The sequence below is a fragment of the Rhamphochromis longiceps genome, linkage group LG3 (genome assembly GCF_057381845.1).
Source record: "Rhamphochromis longiceps isolate RC_006_pf linkage group LG3, R_longiceps_female_GT1.1, whole genome shotgun sequence".
Classification (NCBI taxonomy): domain Eukaryota; kingdom Metazoa; phylum Chordata; class Actinopteri; order Cichliformes; family Cichlidae; genus Rhamphochromis; species Rhamphochromis longiceps.
The window spans coordinates 52,200,926-52,217,847 of NC_140559.1; the positions used below are offsets into that span (position 1 = coordinate 52,200,926).

Here is a 16,922-nt window from a genome sequence, read left to right on the forward strand (position 1 = left end):
TTGTTATTTTGAAATCATTTCTCAATTCCAAACTACATCATGAGCAGAAAAGAATGAAAAATATGTGAATATGATTAAAATGTCTTCCTCCAAAGAAGCAGACACCTTTCTAAAATGTTCTTTAATAATATTTCTCCAGCCTTTTTGAAGGTCTTTGAAAGTTTGTCGTTGGACATCGTTTTGATTTTTTACTTATTTTCAGTTCAGTCTTCGGACCGTACCATTTCACAGGAACTTTAGGGAGGAACTGGTGTTGTGTCTGCACACCTTGCCTTAAAAATTTTAATGAAACTGGATAAGCAGACAGCATAAGAATAAGTCTCCTAAAAGATCGTCTACAGCAACTGAACATGTGAGAGTCATGTCCTGAAGAACTGGGGGAAAGAATCCAGCAAAGACCTGACAAGACCGAGACACGCATCAGTTTGTCAAATGACTTTTTGATGAAGCCTCAACAGAAATGGTCTTAAAGGAAGGGCAGCTGTCAAGAAGCCATTCTTAAGGAAGGGAAACTGTGAGAAAAGGCTGACGTATGCCACTGAACAATCAGTGAGAACAGGTCTGACGGAGGGTTTAATCCAAATTTGAAGTCTGGAGTAGAAATGCTTTCTGCTGTACTTTTTGCTTAGAAATAAACACCTCCGCGTGATATTATTCAAGAACAACAATACATTTCATTTTCAATAATTTAACAAAAAGTGCATGCATGAACCTGACAGTTAACAATGTTGTTCCCATAGAAACGACAGAAAATTTCTGAAATAATGTCACAATGACAGACAAAGCAGAAGGAGCAGCAGGTGGCTTTAAGAAAATCTGATTAAATTCATGTTTTTCAACAAATCAATAAAAACAGTTTCCAACACAGCTGAAAGAAACAAAAAAAGCCAGATGGGGAAAACGATAAAGCCGCTCCAGTGTTACGAAGTGTCAGCTGAGCTGTCCAAAGCTGGATGACCGGATACTGACTGAATACTGAAAACTACACCAGTGGTTTGTAATAGTCATTAGATCTCTTTGGCAATGCAACTTAAGCTGGACATGCGTGCATGTCGGGGGCATTCATCACTGGATTAATGGACATATTTGGATTCAGAATACACATATTCATAGTAAACCTGAATAATCTGAAAATGTGCGCGTCACTCACTTAAAGACCGCGTTGTCAGGGTAGTTGGTGTAGCCCACGGCGTTGGCTCCTCTCAGCAGCATCTGAAACGGGACATTTGGGATCAAAGCCCTCAGCTCCTGCAGCCTCTTCCAGGGACACTCCGATAGGAATCGCATGGCCACGTCAAAGGTAGCACCTACAGACACGCACAGGTTACACTTTACGTCAGCTCTCATCTTTCACCCCGACTTTGATCTCAAAATCAAAAAAATTATATTTCAAACTTCTCCCATTACCCACAAACACATGCAGATTTAAAACAGTAATGGCTGCTCAGATGAAATATCCGATGATAGCTTCACATACTGTTCATTCAAACATATTCATTTTTTTTTAAGTCACTTTAAAAATCTAAGAAATGTTGCAGTGGTAGACGCAAAAAGGAGAGATAGCAATCCGCTCATTTCCCTTTCTGGGGGAGTAGATTAGCGAATCTCATACCCGTTTATCATATCAGCCAGAAATATTGAAGCCTCCAGTGATATTCTGCTGATCCAACACTGTCATCATTAAATTTCATTTTCTGAACACTCATATGTTTAGACACGGAGAGAATACCAAGTATAAGTGCTTGTTCCTTACTCTAAGATGTAAGGATTGCCAAGGAAAAACCCGCCTCTTCATAATTTTTAAAGAGATTTGGGATGGGGGGGGGATTTTAACCAATGTCAGCATCTCTTAAACCAATAGCTTGGAGCGGAAATGACTTCAAGCAATCCTGTGATGTTAAACATACTAGTATGAATGTTTCATTGCACGTGAGATAGCAAAACATGATGCTGGGTGAGCAATTCATCTGGGACGGCAGAATGTACTCTGATAATTTGATAACGCAAATGAAGACTGACAGCTGGTCTCACACGCAGGACGTTAGGCAGGAAAATGTTGCAGCCTGCCTGTTTTGGGTTGTATTTTGGAAAGAAAGGCTTTCACTCAGAGTTGAATGTGTGCCCAAAAAAACCAAACAAAAACAAACAAACAAAAAAGATAGAAAAAAGCCCTCTATCAAAATTCTTGTAGTACTACAGTACCCTGAATTAAAGCTGAAAGTCTGCACTTCAATCACTTCTTCATTGTCTGATTTAAAATCCACTGTGGTGGCATACAGAGGAAATAAAGTACCATTGTTTAAATACCAATAGATCCAACTATACATAAGGATGATTAATATCCATGTGAATTACTGAGTTACATAAACCAATGTCAGCATTTATCGTTTTTGCCTGCGCGCGCAATACGGCCTTGATGTAACATTGATTCAGTTTTTACGTCCTCTGAGATTCCACTTTGTTACTGTAGTTTGCTCGAGCCACCTTTGTGCAGTCAACTCTCTCCCACTCGTACCGACAAACTGCTTGCATGCCTGAAAACCTGCAAGACGCCTGATTACACAACTGCTTGTGTAATGAACAAGATCCAAATAGCAGCATGATGGCATAGAGCAATTAAGAATCTACTTTTTTGTGTCCCCATCTGATAAATTTCCCAAGTGTAAAATAGTTGAGGAAACCATATAGACGCATTATGTGACCCAGTTCATTTTACTGCATCTTTGCTGGTGTGGGGAGGAATGCTATATCAGGAAAGGACTTAATCCTCAAAGGGCTTTCACAGGCTTAATCTCTTCAATGATTCATTCTGCCTCTAAGCAGCTGAAACATGTGAAAGCAATATTCCCCATCTAAGACCACTGTGTTAAAAAAAACAAAAACATTCCTACATAGGGACATTAAGTAAGGGTAAGAGAATTCAATATTCACACGATCGTCTCGCTTTAGCATAGATGAGTAATATTTTTCACCTCTGATCTCTCTGTAACAAAAGTGCACTGTACAGGGACGCCTTCTTAAGGCAGGCCTGGTCGTCATTTCTCCAGTGGTTATTAAGTGATTTACAAGGAGCTGTTTAGAGGTACTTTTACAAGCGGCCGCTGTGGGACGGTGGGTGCTAGAGCCAACCTTTTAACTGCACGTAGTCCAATTTGTTTTCCACCCTAAATCGATATGAGGTGAGGAAACAAGGCTGGCAACTAGTCAGTCTGGGAACTTTGGATTTTAAAAACAGTGAGGATGAAAAGGTGCAACATATTTTATCTGAGGAGAAATCCACTCATCTTGGCATGCACTACTTTGGCCTGTGAGTGACTTGCTTCTATAAAGTCTTATGTGACCTCAGAGATCTTTTCAGTCAGGACCACTTTAGCTAAAACAGGATTGTTATTGTCATCTGTAGTCATTTGTATTTTGTTGTACTGCTGTGTCCTGGGAAGTCTCCGCCCTTTCATGAACGGGTGGGTAGAGGATACTATCCTGAAAGCTTTCACCTGCTGCTTTCCTCTCGCACATATAAAGGATGGCATCGCCGCCCCAAATCAGAAAAAGGTTTCAATGGCAAAAGATGAGACTGACTACGAAAAAGGAGCGCTGTGGTCGAAGGTGGTTGTAAAGTCGTCGCTTAATTCTCAGTAAAATATCACTGCAGTTTAAGATTTGTTTTGAGGTTTCACATTTTTAGAGGCATTCAAACGAAAAGCTGTGGGGAAAAAAAATAAATAAATAAATAAAAAATAAAGATCCTGATGTTGGGTTTGAAACCAACACTGACCCCTCTCGAGCAAAAGCACCAAACTGAACATCTTGTGTCAAAATATTTGGTGACGGATTCTTCATTGCGCTCTAAACGCTGTGTCGTTACTGCAAAACTGGCTTAATCAACATTAATTAATATGGAGAAGATGACACTCGGTGAAGTTACAGGAAGCTTTCAGGGGAGTGTCTCTTTTTAGAATGAAATCTGCCTTTAAGTGTTTAAATAATTATGAGAAAGTACCGTGCAGTTTTCTCTGACTCATAACCATATCACGCAGGAAGCACTGAGGCCTCAAGAGGACCCACTAGCAGATTACCTTTCTCTTCCAATTCACGTGATTGCCAAAAGTTTTCTTAACAGAGAGAAATCAATCTTACGCTCCTCAGCTCATAATATCAGCTTATTGACAGAATATCAGTAGTTGTGTAAACTTTCCCAGCCCACATTCAACCTCCGACTTCAGCGATCTGCTATTACAGATCTGAGGTTTGAGGTTTCTTCCTGTTAAAAGGGAGTTTTTCCTTCCCCCTGTCGCCAAAGCACTTCCTCAAAGGGGGTCGTCTGATTGTTGGGGTTTTCTCCGTTTTGTAGGGGCTTTACCTTATAATAGAGCCAACTGTTGATGTGATTTGCTGCTGTGTGCATTTTTAACTGATTTATTCTAAATTTATGAGAATGCATTAATTTATGGAAGACATAATTACACACTCTACCTTTAAGAATCACTACATTCTAAATAAACCAATGTGTAAAATGGAAATGACATCTTTATATGATCTTACTATATTGTTTGAATTGCCACTGCTGTAGCCAGGCCTTTTTTAAATGTACATCACACTATTCAACCTATACAAAGACTTTCCGCTCTTCAGCTTGCTTTGAAACAGTCCAATGGGTCAATGTTTTAGACTTTTAAAGCCCACATTAACTGTCTGCTCAGAAAAGGATGTTCTCTTCGATGTTTGACCATAAAAATGGCCTCAAAGCATGCTGTGTCTTTTCTCTTTTCAACTGTTTGACATCGTCCTCATTTCTGGAACACGAAACGTTCTGTGCAGACGCGTCCAAGCCATTTCTAAAAAAAAGGATTTACCAGAGCTTCTGAAAGGCTTGACAACTGCGCCGCTCAAACACAGCCAAACTGAATTTATATCCTCTTTCTTCGGTCAGTCTCATAATAACACCACAATATTCCGGGTGATGGAAGCCAGGAAGCATTTAAGCCCTTTTTATTGAAATATCTACTCAGTAATTGACTTTTGCTATAGCCTTTTTATCTGTCCAAACATGAAGTAAGTAGACAGTTGCTTAATGTGAGATCAGCTCAAAGCGCTCTCCCACAGTAATGAAATATATTGCTTTTCCCTTAACTGGTGCACCATGATCAGTTTCCAAGAGGAATTTAATCTCAGAAAGGGTTTATAACTCCAAAGAGTTTTCACCAGAGACTCTTTCATGTCTTTTTTTCCCACCTCATTCTGTTCAACCAGCATTTAGCCAACCGGCCACTAAAACAGGACCTGAAATAGCGAAAGGCATTTGTTGTTTACTTCTTTGTTCTTCTGATCTCCTCAATCACGGTCGTTTTCTATATAATTTAGCATTAAATTGAATGTTTCAACCTCGAGAGCTTCTCTGGGCATATCCTTCCTGTGAATGTGTGTGCCCTAAGTGTTCTAACGGGTGAATGTACTCTTTGAAACCAGTTCGTAACAATTGCACTTCACACAGGACCGTTATCAAGAAGTGCTGATAATTGGTCATGTAGCCAGCTGTTCAAACATGCTGCTCGCATTTTTGCTTCAATTTCAGAGTAATTGCATATTATACAGGGACACTATTGGACTGCGCACGCTTCAAGAAGTTTCAATAACGTGTGATTTTCTCTATTCATTGAAGAGTAGGCAAAAGGTACAATCACTGTCTATTGAGGGAACTTGCTGGGGACTCCGTTTTGGAAGAACAGGTGGAAGAATTAGATTGTTTTCAGTGACACAAGTTTCACAGGTCAAACCGGAAAAAGTACGAGACGCAATGAATGACGATCACAGCAGGAGTGCGGGGAGAATAGAAAGGAGAGGCACTGATGACGAGATGCAATAAAATAGCAGGTCGAAAGGTTTTGTTTAACTAGATAGCCAGCAAACCACTACTGCCTATGGGAGATCAAACATTACAGCTCAGTTATTTTTAACTTCATTCAGCGTCATACAAAGGACATTTTTAGGGGCGAAAAGGGCAACAAAAGTGGACGAGTTTATCGTAACGTGACGACCAGGAAGCTTACCTCCCCAGTTCTCCAAGCTAAAAAGGTTGCTAAAGTTGTGGCTGACAAATGGCGAGATCTTCTTCAGGTCATGGGTCCGAACCCTGGTAGCCAGGAGAGACTGGTGAGCGTCCCTGAATGTGGTGTCCATCAGCAGGAGGCCTTTGTGGGCACGGACAGCCTTGGCAAATCCTTCAGGACCATCACGCAACAGCACGTCACGGAAACCTACAGGAGGGTCACCTGATAGTGGGGAAAGGGAAAGAGCACGTTAATGAGGAGAGCAACACTGAAGAGAAGGCAAAAGGAAAAGCTTTAATGATAATATAGCTCTATGTGATGAATATTAATCAGATGTTTGGAGATTTTTTTTATTCCACCACACAAGGTCGTGCAAATACGTCTATGAACTGAAAATGGATTGATGTAATGAAAAATGTAAAATAAAAATTATTTACACATCACAGGGTTGCACTTATAGCAGTGCAGAGCAAAGAGGGTTTCATTTGATTCAAACAGGGTAAAGACACAACGTGTAAGCACCCCTTTTTAGTCTTTGTGTATCGACTTTAAAAAACAGACAGTATGTGGCAAGTTAACAGATTTACACCCGTTTAACAAGTAAACAGTTTGCACATGTACTCTATGAACATGGAGTTTTCTCTTAAGTTGTGCCATTAGCAGGTCTGGCAGTTGTCATAACGTCTACTAATGAGGTAATGGCATCTCTCAATGCTGCGCCTATCACCCACAGCTCAGGAGATCAGCTATAAAAGAATTCACGAATATAAGCTCAGCAGCTGGCTTATTAGACACACCACCCACCAATTTGTGAAAATGGTTTGCTCTTGCTGACAGTGATTCCTACGGCTATGGTTTTATATAGAAACTAAGATGCTACCTTAAGTAAAACAGAAGTGACAGAGCTTCGTACAACATGTTGCCAGCTTAGAGTTAACTTCTAGGATGGTTCCTAGTTTGCCCGTCACGTCTCCTCCTTCTCAGTCCTTCGTTTTCTGGAATGTGCCCCTGATTTTAGGTCTCGGATCAAAAAAGCAAATTCTGCTTTTGCAAATTTGACAATGCAGTCAATATTTAGCCCTGACTTGCAGCCTGTACAGGCTGTACCGTGTCTCCCTGCCACAATATACTTGCTAAATAGCTATAAATGTTTAACAAGTATATCGTGTACCATGTTTAGTGCCTGAGGCTTGTTTGTGAGCATCTAACAGTTTGTAATTAGTATGTGTTCATAAATGAGTTTGAGGTTAATTTTGGTTTGTATACTTCTCTTGGTACCACCAATGACTTTGATGGTGACTCATCTATTAACTGAGATATTTCAGTCTTTCGGGACACAGAAATTCCAGCTAACAGATGAACTCTTAACAGGAAAACAGCATCACATCCATTAAGAGTGCTTTTTAAATCTTGCACGGTCTAATCCCAGAGGGACCCGAGATGAAGACTGTTGGACATGCTGGCAGTGTTTAAGTGTTTCTAGTTAGCTCACAAGACTATAATGTCACATACAGCATTGAAACATAACACAACTGCTAAAATCATCCACAAGGAGAGATAAAAATTGATGTGGAATCCCCCAGACAAATGCTGGCATTTCCAGTTTATTACAGCTTAGTGGTCCTCAAAACAAACATCACATAGCCCTGGCTCTACGTCGCTATAACCAACCTTCTATCCTAATCTTTTTCTCTTTGCTTTGCAATTAAACACAGGCACAACCCAAGGTATTAAAATACTGGAAGCACAATTTGGACCTATTTTTGCTGTGCTGTGTACAATCATCAATCAAAAACACTCGTTAATGAGGTACTTTCTGCCAGCTTAGATGTCCTCCAACCTTGCTTCTCTCACTCTCTTCTCTCACTCTATCCTTGCTCTTGACCTTTTATTGTTGTACCTCATCCCCGAAAACAAATGATCTGTGCTATAATTGTCTCTAAGGCCTGCACAAGTAAAATGGGCAACACACATGCACACACAGCAGCACAAATACATTTGTTCACACGCACAGCAACACATTAACGTAGAAACACAAAATGAGCTCACACTGGCAGAGTAGACGAGCTCTGTGAAGTCATGCTGCTGAAGCAGAAAACAGACGTTTGAACTGATCAAGATCTATGAATAAGGGAGCCTGGATGATTCATTGTCAAAGTTGCATTTGTCACAAAAAATGAAATCTTAGAAACTTTGTTTTTAACCACCTGTGACGTCCTCGCATCTAAAGAACAGTGAGAAAATGAGGGCGAGTGCTCTGGGACTGCAGAGCTTATAGCATGCCACAGTTTCCTAGAAAACATTTGGCTCTGGAGTAGATTTTACACACACACACACACACACACACACACACACACACACACACACACACACACACACACACACACACACACACACACACACACACACACACACACACACACACACACGAGTGCAAAAACTATTAGAGAGATACAATTCCCGGGTTGCTGTGCTTGATTTTGACCAATCTGCACACGAACATACCCAGTCATCTGCACTGAAAACACCTCACTCCTGGTTCCCGGCTTTCTTGCCTTCTCTGTTGCTCAGGCTGATGTTATTTCATACCTCGTACCCTTTATATTCTTCTCCTGATCCACAACAGCAGCTAATATGACCTGATAAGACTGAGCTACAGTGCCCCGAGCATCACTATTACCTAATTAAAATAAAACCAGTATGCCATACCTTTGTTCCAAGTTGACATCTCTCTACAAAAAAAAAATCTGTTGTGTGTGTTTGTTTGCGTTTCGGAACATTTTAATTGACAGATCCGGTGGGACTACTAATTAGTGCTTTACTAAAGTCAGGTATGCTGTAACTGTCAAATTATTGTCTATAAATAATTCATAAACACACAGCCTGGTTAAAAACTTGACTGGAAGTAAAGTTCAGGAAAAGCATTTTCCCCCCTAAAACCAGCTGCATGGCCAGTGAATAAAGTTACTTTGCTATATACACACAACACCTAAGGTATCTTCAAATTTCACAAAGACCAATTATAATGCTCTAAAACAGAAGCAAAAGCAGCGAAAGCCATTTTTGTTTGAAGATTGGTAATAAAAACGGGTTAAAAAACAAGCAGAGGAAAACAAAAAGGGGATTTTAAGGATTTAAGTCCATGTTTCTGTTTTTTCCTGTATACTATAACACAATATTGTACAACAAACTACTTCTACACTTTATTCCAAAAATGGAAATACAGTGCACGATGGGGAGTTTGAAAATAGTCTGTCATTTTTATTAGTCATCCTTCCTAGAGCGGGCTCACAGGCATCTGGTCATTAACCTCTAGATGTCCTCCATTAAATAAATCCAGATAATAATTGGAACAAGGTGTACTTCTGCAACATGGATGAACCACCAGCAATCAGCCTTCAGAAGGAACGTTTCAGACTACAAATCCTAATTAGAAAATAATGGCCTCTGAGTACTTAACAGGCTCTGTCAGAACACCCTCGCCATGTCTTTCAGGAATACTTTCCATCCCATCTTTCCTCAGTGTGGTGGGACCCAAACTGCTTACTGCTTATCTTTAAAAGTGAAATTGAGATATCCCAATGTGACTGACCTTTGCTTTTCTCTTATCAGAGAGTGTTACATAGCAATAATCCTTTAAATATCTTCCCCATTGTCCCTTCTCGCCAATATCTTGATCAATTTATCTGTGTCTCACCTGTCACCACACCCGTTTGACCATTTTCTCCATATACAGGGATTATATGCTGCCCGAGCCTTCTGTCCTCCTTTCATAACCCCTTTCTCCTTCCATAGCCCTGTCACTCCCTCCATCCCTCTCTCCACAGAGTGTGATAATACAGGCCTAATCCCTCTCTTCTCTCAATCCCTCTGTTGAATGAAAGAAAGGATATAAGCACATTACAAATCTCATTACTAGGCTTTAGGTATGCTTCTGTGCGTCCCTGTGCTGCATGCACCTATCTCATCAGCTGCTTACAGTAGGTATGTGCAGTGTGTGTACACAAAGGGACTCTGTCTGCAGCATTTGGTGCAGCATATGTCAGGTTTGTGTGATTTAATGCACATGTGCATGTGTGTTTGCTCTCCTGCAACAAGAGACAGGCAATGATGGCCTTCAACAGAAAATTTGCCTAAATGAAAACAGTGGAGGGCATGCATGGGGAAATGCACACTCAGACGTGCACAAACGCCGCAGATCATTCGCTCCTATTCTGCTCCATTCCGTTCCACTGTGCACGGGTTTTAGATGTCAGATTTGATTAGTTATGCCTCATTATGATTCGTAATATTCACATTATTTTGCTATAAATTCATGTTTACTAGGCATGCTGTGGTATGTGCTGAGGCAGAACGGGGTGCTGATAAACATGTCAGATTATTACGGCTGACTATTTCGTTGCTGTCAAAAGGGAACAGCTGCATAAATTCATGCGGTTTGTGCATGGAATACATTTACACCTGACAGAGAAGTGAGAAAGGAGAAAAAGCAAACCACTGCAAAATGACCCCGGAGACCAGATTAATTCGCATAAGTCCTTTGTTTCAATAACTTTAAGACATATTTAGGAGTAAAACTAAGAACACGTAACTTTAAAAATACATATTTAAACAGCCTTGTTGTTCTTCACAAAATGTACTTTAACACTGTAGTTAGCCTTGAGGGGGGAAGGGGGTGGCTTCACTCCAGAGACCCAAAGCAGCTCATCAAAGAGCCCAGCTTGGCCCTTGGCCTTTCCTTTAAGACTAACAAGGGAGTCGTGCACACAGCGGGGTGAGAAGCGGAGAACTTCTGCTTTCAGAAACAATGAGCTGCACCTCTCCCCGACTGTACTCACAGCTCAGCAGAGCACTCTGGGCTAAAACCCTTTACCTCCCCAAGTGCTAAACGGAGCCATTTAGGAAGGCCTTTCCGCCTACAGCTATCAGAGCGTTCGACAGACCATTCGTCATTCGGCGGGTGCTTTTATCCAAAGTGCCCTATGGATACACAAGTGTTTACATTTTTAGCAACGCTGCCCCAGGAGAAAGAGGAACCTGTGACACTTGCTGTGGCAGTACCTTGCTAAATGAGTCCAAATGTAATAAATTCAATGTGGGATGATGCATTTTGATATTTTTATGATAACAGTCCTGGACACTCGTCTTGTGGGTCACAACCTGTCTTTTATTTTAACTTTTTTTTTTTCTTATAACATTTTGTTGACTGAAGCTCAGGCCCAAGCTTCGTTAAGCCAAATGCTTTTACGGTTTGGGACAATGTGTTATTGATTTTTGACTGGGAGGGCGAGCTGCCATCGGAGTTTACTGAATAATTTGTGAGGGAAAACTGTGTGCAATGACTGGTGAAACTGCCTTTGGATTGACGTACCCATGGTGACGGGAGGAACGACGGGGTCTGTGGAAGAGGGCTTAGCTTTGACTGGGATGGGTGTTGTTGGTCCATTCACCATCACATGACCTGGATACGAGCATAAAAATAGAGAATACAAATCAGATTGAGCCTAGAAGACATCCAGCAAACCTGAAAAACAAGAGGGTATGGATTATAGGACTTGTGTGTCACATGTGTCCTGCTACATTTGTGTGCGAGAGGTTTTCTGCACATTAGACATCCAGGTTATCTCCCTTTTGCACAGAATTGAGCTTTGTCTGTTTAAACCCAAGGTTTGGTGAAAGCCTGAGATAAGAATATTTAACTTTACTGGTCTTATCAGTAAGTTGGACCTCCTTCGTAGAGTAGCACCTAATCTAAAGGTCTTTAGCACCTGAAATGTTATCATTTTCCCAACTCTTAGTAGCTACAGAAACAAGCAGCTCTGCTCGATATAGTTGGTTGCCAAGCTATTAATCTTTCTTAATAGCCTCGTCTTAGATAAGCTTAGCTTTGTGGAAAAGTGCTACAGTTTTGATGGGCAATAAACCTAAGCCCAACAATCAATGGTGACAGTGCTCAGTCAGTATGGATCATGTAAATTGATTTGTTTTCCACCTTTAAGTGTTACAATGTATCGTTTCTGCACTGACCAAGATAGTGCAGGAGTTTCTGGGCTCTGTTCTGAGTGGGTTTGAGGTTGAAGAGCTCTTGGTTCTCGTCAATGAACTGGGTGTCCACTGTGGAGTGCAGGAACTGGTGGTTGGACAGAACGTTCTGGAGGAACGGGATGTTGGTCTAGAGATGGAGAGAAAAAAAAGGAGAACGTGTGTCAGTAAAAACGCTGAATTAACAAAGGCTTCGTTTTCACAAACTCACACACAGTATATGAAAGCAAGCGAGTCAAGTCCACAATCATGCTGCCGCTCTGTTCTGCAATTTAATCACTTGAAGAAAAAAAAAAAACAAAAGCTCCTGCTTTTTTGAAGAAAGCGTCTCGAGTAAGAGCTCAGTGTTAAACAGTTAAGGATACAAAGCATACGCGCTACCGTCACATCAGTAAACAAGTTGTAATGTCACAAAAAACTCAAAATTTTAATAACGCAGTACTTCAAACAGTCCCAGCTTCAATAGATAAGCACACGTGTGTGAGGAACAGGGAGAAAAGTCAACTGTAAAACTAATTACATTTTATTTCTATGTTGCTGGTGTTTTCCTGCCTCCAACGTATTACAGCGCCAATTAAGCTCTCTAAATTAGCCAAGAGAGGGAGCGTGAACAAGGGAGAACATACAGGAGAAATATTTAATTGTTGGAGTTGATTTCATTACTTGATTTGTTGCCTGTTTTTCCCTCCACTGTTGCAAGCCTGACTTAATGTGACTAGACTGCTTTGAATTGTTGTAGGAGCCACAGAAAGTGATGGGGGGGAGGAATAGGAGAGCGATTAGTAGAAAGAAAAGCACAAAAGAGCAGAGAGTTGGAGGGACTGAGTGAAAGTATGCGTTAATATATTCTTGAAGCAGCTTTAAATGTGTTCATCACTGTTTAATGTCCCAAAGGAAGGGCGGTGGGGTATAAACTGTGTGAAAGAATTTCTCCAAGTCTGTCAAAAGTGTCTTTGCATGCAGCCCGATGTGGACTCTTAAGTGACATTTAAAAAGAAAACCTCATCCACACAAGTATACAGAACCAACACACGCAAACTGAACCCCAGAGGACCACCCCAGTATTCTGTGTGACGAAACTTGAGCCCATAAATGTCCGATCCACTCAGTTATCTCTGCAGTTTATAGATGAATGTCTCCGTCTCACACACACGTAGGCAAACTACCTTTAAGCATATGCCCCCATTAAACGTAACCCACATATGGACCCAATTGACCTAACAACCAACCATAATTTGGGCATTTGGATGACGGTCAAAACCAGATTGACTTCAAATGATTGCAACAGCACAATTACTCAGAAATCATGTAATTGGGAGAAGGCAGTTGGGGAATAAACACACACAGATGCATGCCCCACATGCAGTGCTGAGAGAGAGGAGGGATGTAGGGGAGAGATCAATGTGCCTGGGCATATTAAAGCTCATGCTAGTCATACTAATAAAAGGCAAAGATGGAGTTGAATGCAAGAGAAAAAGCAAAAACTAGTTTTTTTTTAATAATTCTATGAATGAGACCATTAGTTCTTTCAAAATACGAAGTGAAAATGTGGGAAAACTCCACGTTTGCCCATTGATCACATCCCTAGTGAGGGGAAAAGAGGGTTTGTTTTCCGAGGGATACGGGCACAAACACAAGATGACACTGCAGTCTTAGCCGTCTACTACTGGGAGAGGAGCTGGAGAGCAAAAGCGACAGGAGCTGTAGGATTCACATGGCTGTGCTGCACTGCCAAGCCTTGGGCTACAAGCTGTGGACCAAAACAAAAAGGGATTTTCGCCCAATGCTATCGCTGCAGTAAGACTTCAAAAACCTGTGGACCTTTTTTTCCTCTTCCATTTACAGAATCTGCCAACAATAACTGCATTAAACTAGATCATATGCTGCTGCCTCACATACCAGTCTCCAAGCAGCTTTGTGAAAGCTGGATATGGTTATGTAATACATTTTTATTGGATCAAAATCAAAGCTACAGGCCAGCCAAATGAAGACTGGCAAACCCAGTGCGTTTGATTAAAAACAAAACATATTAGCTAAAGAAGCGATGTGTTTCACGCCATTAAAGGGTTCACTTTGGGAAAGTGCAGATGGTACGTTACGATGCTACCATCAGTAGCAGCTTAGCAGAAAGGTAAAACAGGAGAAACTCACATCTAGGCAGTTTAGTAACACTTGTAACTGTGACGCAATTCCAGCAGGTTTTAGATCTCACCCTGGGTCAACACACCTGAATCACATGATTAGTTCGTTACCAGGCCTCTGGAGAACTTCAGGACATGTTGAGGAGCTAATTTAGCCATTTAAATCAGCTGTGTTGGTTCAAGGACACATCTAAAACCTGCAGGACACCGGCCCTCGAGGCCTGGAGTTGCCCACCCCTGACCTAAAACCAACTCCACACCTGCGGGGTTTGTCTAATCTTGATTTACTTTAAAGGGGCAGAAAAACATTTCCCTCAATTTCCAGTCAGTCTCACTGGCCATCTATTTGAATCTTCATTTTCTGTTACAAACATATCATCCAATTTTGGCCAAAAAAGAAAAAATAAACCGTTTTCCCAATTATTACTTTTACTCTAAAACTAAAAATATCATCTTATGTTTAGAATCTAAACTCAGTTTATGACAAGCAGGATTTTATTAGTACACAGGAGTCGTCTTTTATTTTTTTTAAATAAAGGGCCTTGGGATATTTTTGTTTCACCTGGACAAGTTTAGAATATTTTCTCGACATCCACATCTATTATTTATACGTGTAAACAAACGTAATAGGTGGAGGGTGCAATCAAAAAGTTGAAATAAAAAAAAGAAATGTGACAAGGCAGAGACACGAGAGAAATAACACCAACGGTCGTATCTAATGAAAGACTCGGAAATAATGGAGGAGAAGATTAACGTCACTATTAATGCATGGAGGGTCGTCCTTTTCCTCTGCTGTACTAGATCAATGTGTTCATTATGAGGCTGCTCAGTATGCCTGTGGCCATCACACTCACTCACACACACACACAGATGCACAAGCAGTCCCTTCACTCCATTTCCCCTAATGATTTTTAATGCACACTCAAAAAAAAAAAAAAAAGAAAAAGGACAAAACACACAAACACTTGGGCTCTCCCTACCTACCACTTTGTCTCCTTTTCAACACGTCTTCATCTCAGTAATGTCTCACACAAACACTCAGAGGCCCCTTCCTGATTTGGATGCCCCGACACAACCGCTGAGCTCCAGCTTTCAGAGCTATGCGCACAGCATGCAAAACACGAGTGCTCACACACACTTTCCTGCAAGTGATGATAGCGGCTTGAGTTCCCAAATGCTTTGCATATTCTTTAGCACATAGACACACACACAGAGACAGACACACACACACACACACACACACACACACACCTTTGAGTACAGTATTAGTTTTTAGTGAACACATGTAGAGCTGAATTCATGTTGAATTCAGGCTCCCTCCAACATGGAATACTTAAACTCTCACATACATGCCTCCTGAGGAAAAACCAAAAAAGAAATCCCTGCCTTTTTTTTGGCTACATACTAAATAACAGGCACTTTTCCCCCCGGCAAAAGATGACATCTGGCTGTGTCCTCGCCCAACTTTTACCCTTGGAGCGCTTTGTTTATCACCACAAGAGTGTCTGTTTTATTGCTACTCTGCTCACAGCCCGTCGTTATTACTCTTGTTGCAATCAGCTTTACCGGTGATTGTCAAAGCAGCGTTGTGAGCTAAGTATTGACGTCGCAGCCTGTTGGCACAACTGCACACAAGTCAGCTCCATCACTACTTTGCAACACTTTTCCGTAGGCTAAACATAACGTTCAGTTATTACCAATTTAACTTAGATTTTTGGAGAAAATATGGCAATGTACCTTTCTTGCAATTATTTGCCTCATAATGAATGAGGAGAAGCCATATGTTAATCCAGATATAATTTAGACGTGACGGTAAAATGCAGTCTGGATATCTCAGGGAGGAAAATAAATCGTATCACCTGCTAGTTTATGCATTCTCGTTGTCTGCAATCTGTCTGCACCAAGATTGGATGTCATTTTTCACTAGCAGGTGAGTAGGTGGAGTGAGGGGAAAAAAATGCAGGTGTTACAGTGTTACAGTCCAGACTGCTCCTTATTTATATCCTATAAATAATTTATAACTGTAAAATAGCAGGGGGTCACACAGAAGGGATGGTGTTTACACATAGATGGAGACAGAATCAGTGACAATAATGCAAAGGTGTTTTCACAGATCAGATCATATTCGGAGTGCAATTTGCAGCTGACATTTTTTCACCATCATGGTAAAAATCATATTTTTGGGAGTCACATGTCTACTTGTGTTATTGCCTTGTTTATATTCAAGCCTAAAGTAAACAGACAGTAATCTATTTAGACAAAGCTGTCCTGTTGCCTTATACTCCTGCAACGAACACCCGAGATAGAGCCAGCTCTTTCCCATTTCCTCACCGATTCCCTAGATGTTTTTTTTTTTTAGATGATTTTAAAAATATTTTAATCATATTAGCAAACTGAGAATTAGTTATGCTGACATCAATTTCTGGGTGAAACAAAAGAATCCAACAGGTTGCAAGAGACGTCTGCTGTATTATGCGGTCCTACGTTTGCTAAAATACCAACTGAAACAGACACCTGCAAAGTATAAAACCTGCTCTGTTAAATGTGTAAAGTGATATCATTTTATCTGTTGATTCTGGTTCCTGTCACCCTTCTAGTCTTGCACAGCCACTAACAACTCCAACATCATTGTGAAGTTTGCGGACGACACTACAGTGGTGGGTCTTATCACCAACGGTGATGAGACGGCTTA

General features: G+C 40.9%; 1 protein-coding gene across 1 annotated transcript in view; it reads right to left on the reverse strand.

Moving 5' to 3' along the window:
- The window catches only part of pcxb (pyruvate carboxylase b), a 337,084-nt gene that overhangs the window by 45,633 nt on the left and 274,529 nt on the right, over positions 1-16,922 (reverse strand). Inside the window, exons 13-16 of the mRNA XM_085400306.1 lie at positions 12,075-12,219; positions 11,419-11,508; positions 6,048-6,269; positions 1,151-1,307 (exon numbers count right to left, since the gene is read on the reverse strand). Of these exons, the coding sequence (XP_085256432.1) occupies positions 1,151-1,307; positions 6,048-6,269; positions 11,419-11,508; positions 12,075-12,219 (614 nt within the window). The remainder of the gene's footprint in view (positions 1-1,150; positions 1,308-6,047; positions 6,270-11,418; positions 11,509-12,074; positions 12,220-16,922) is intronic.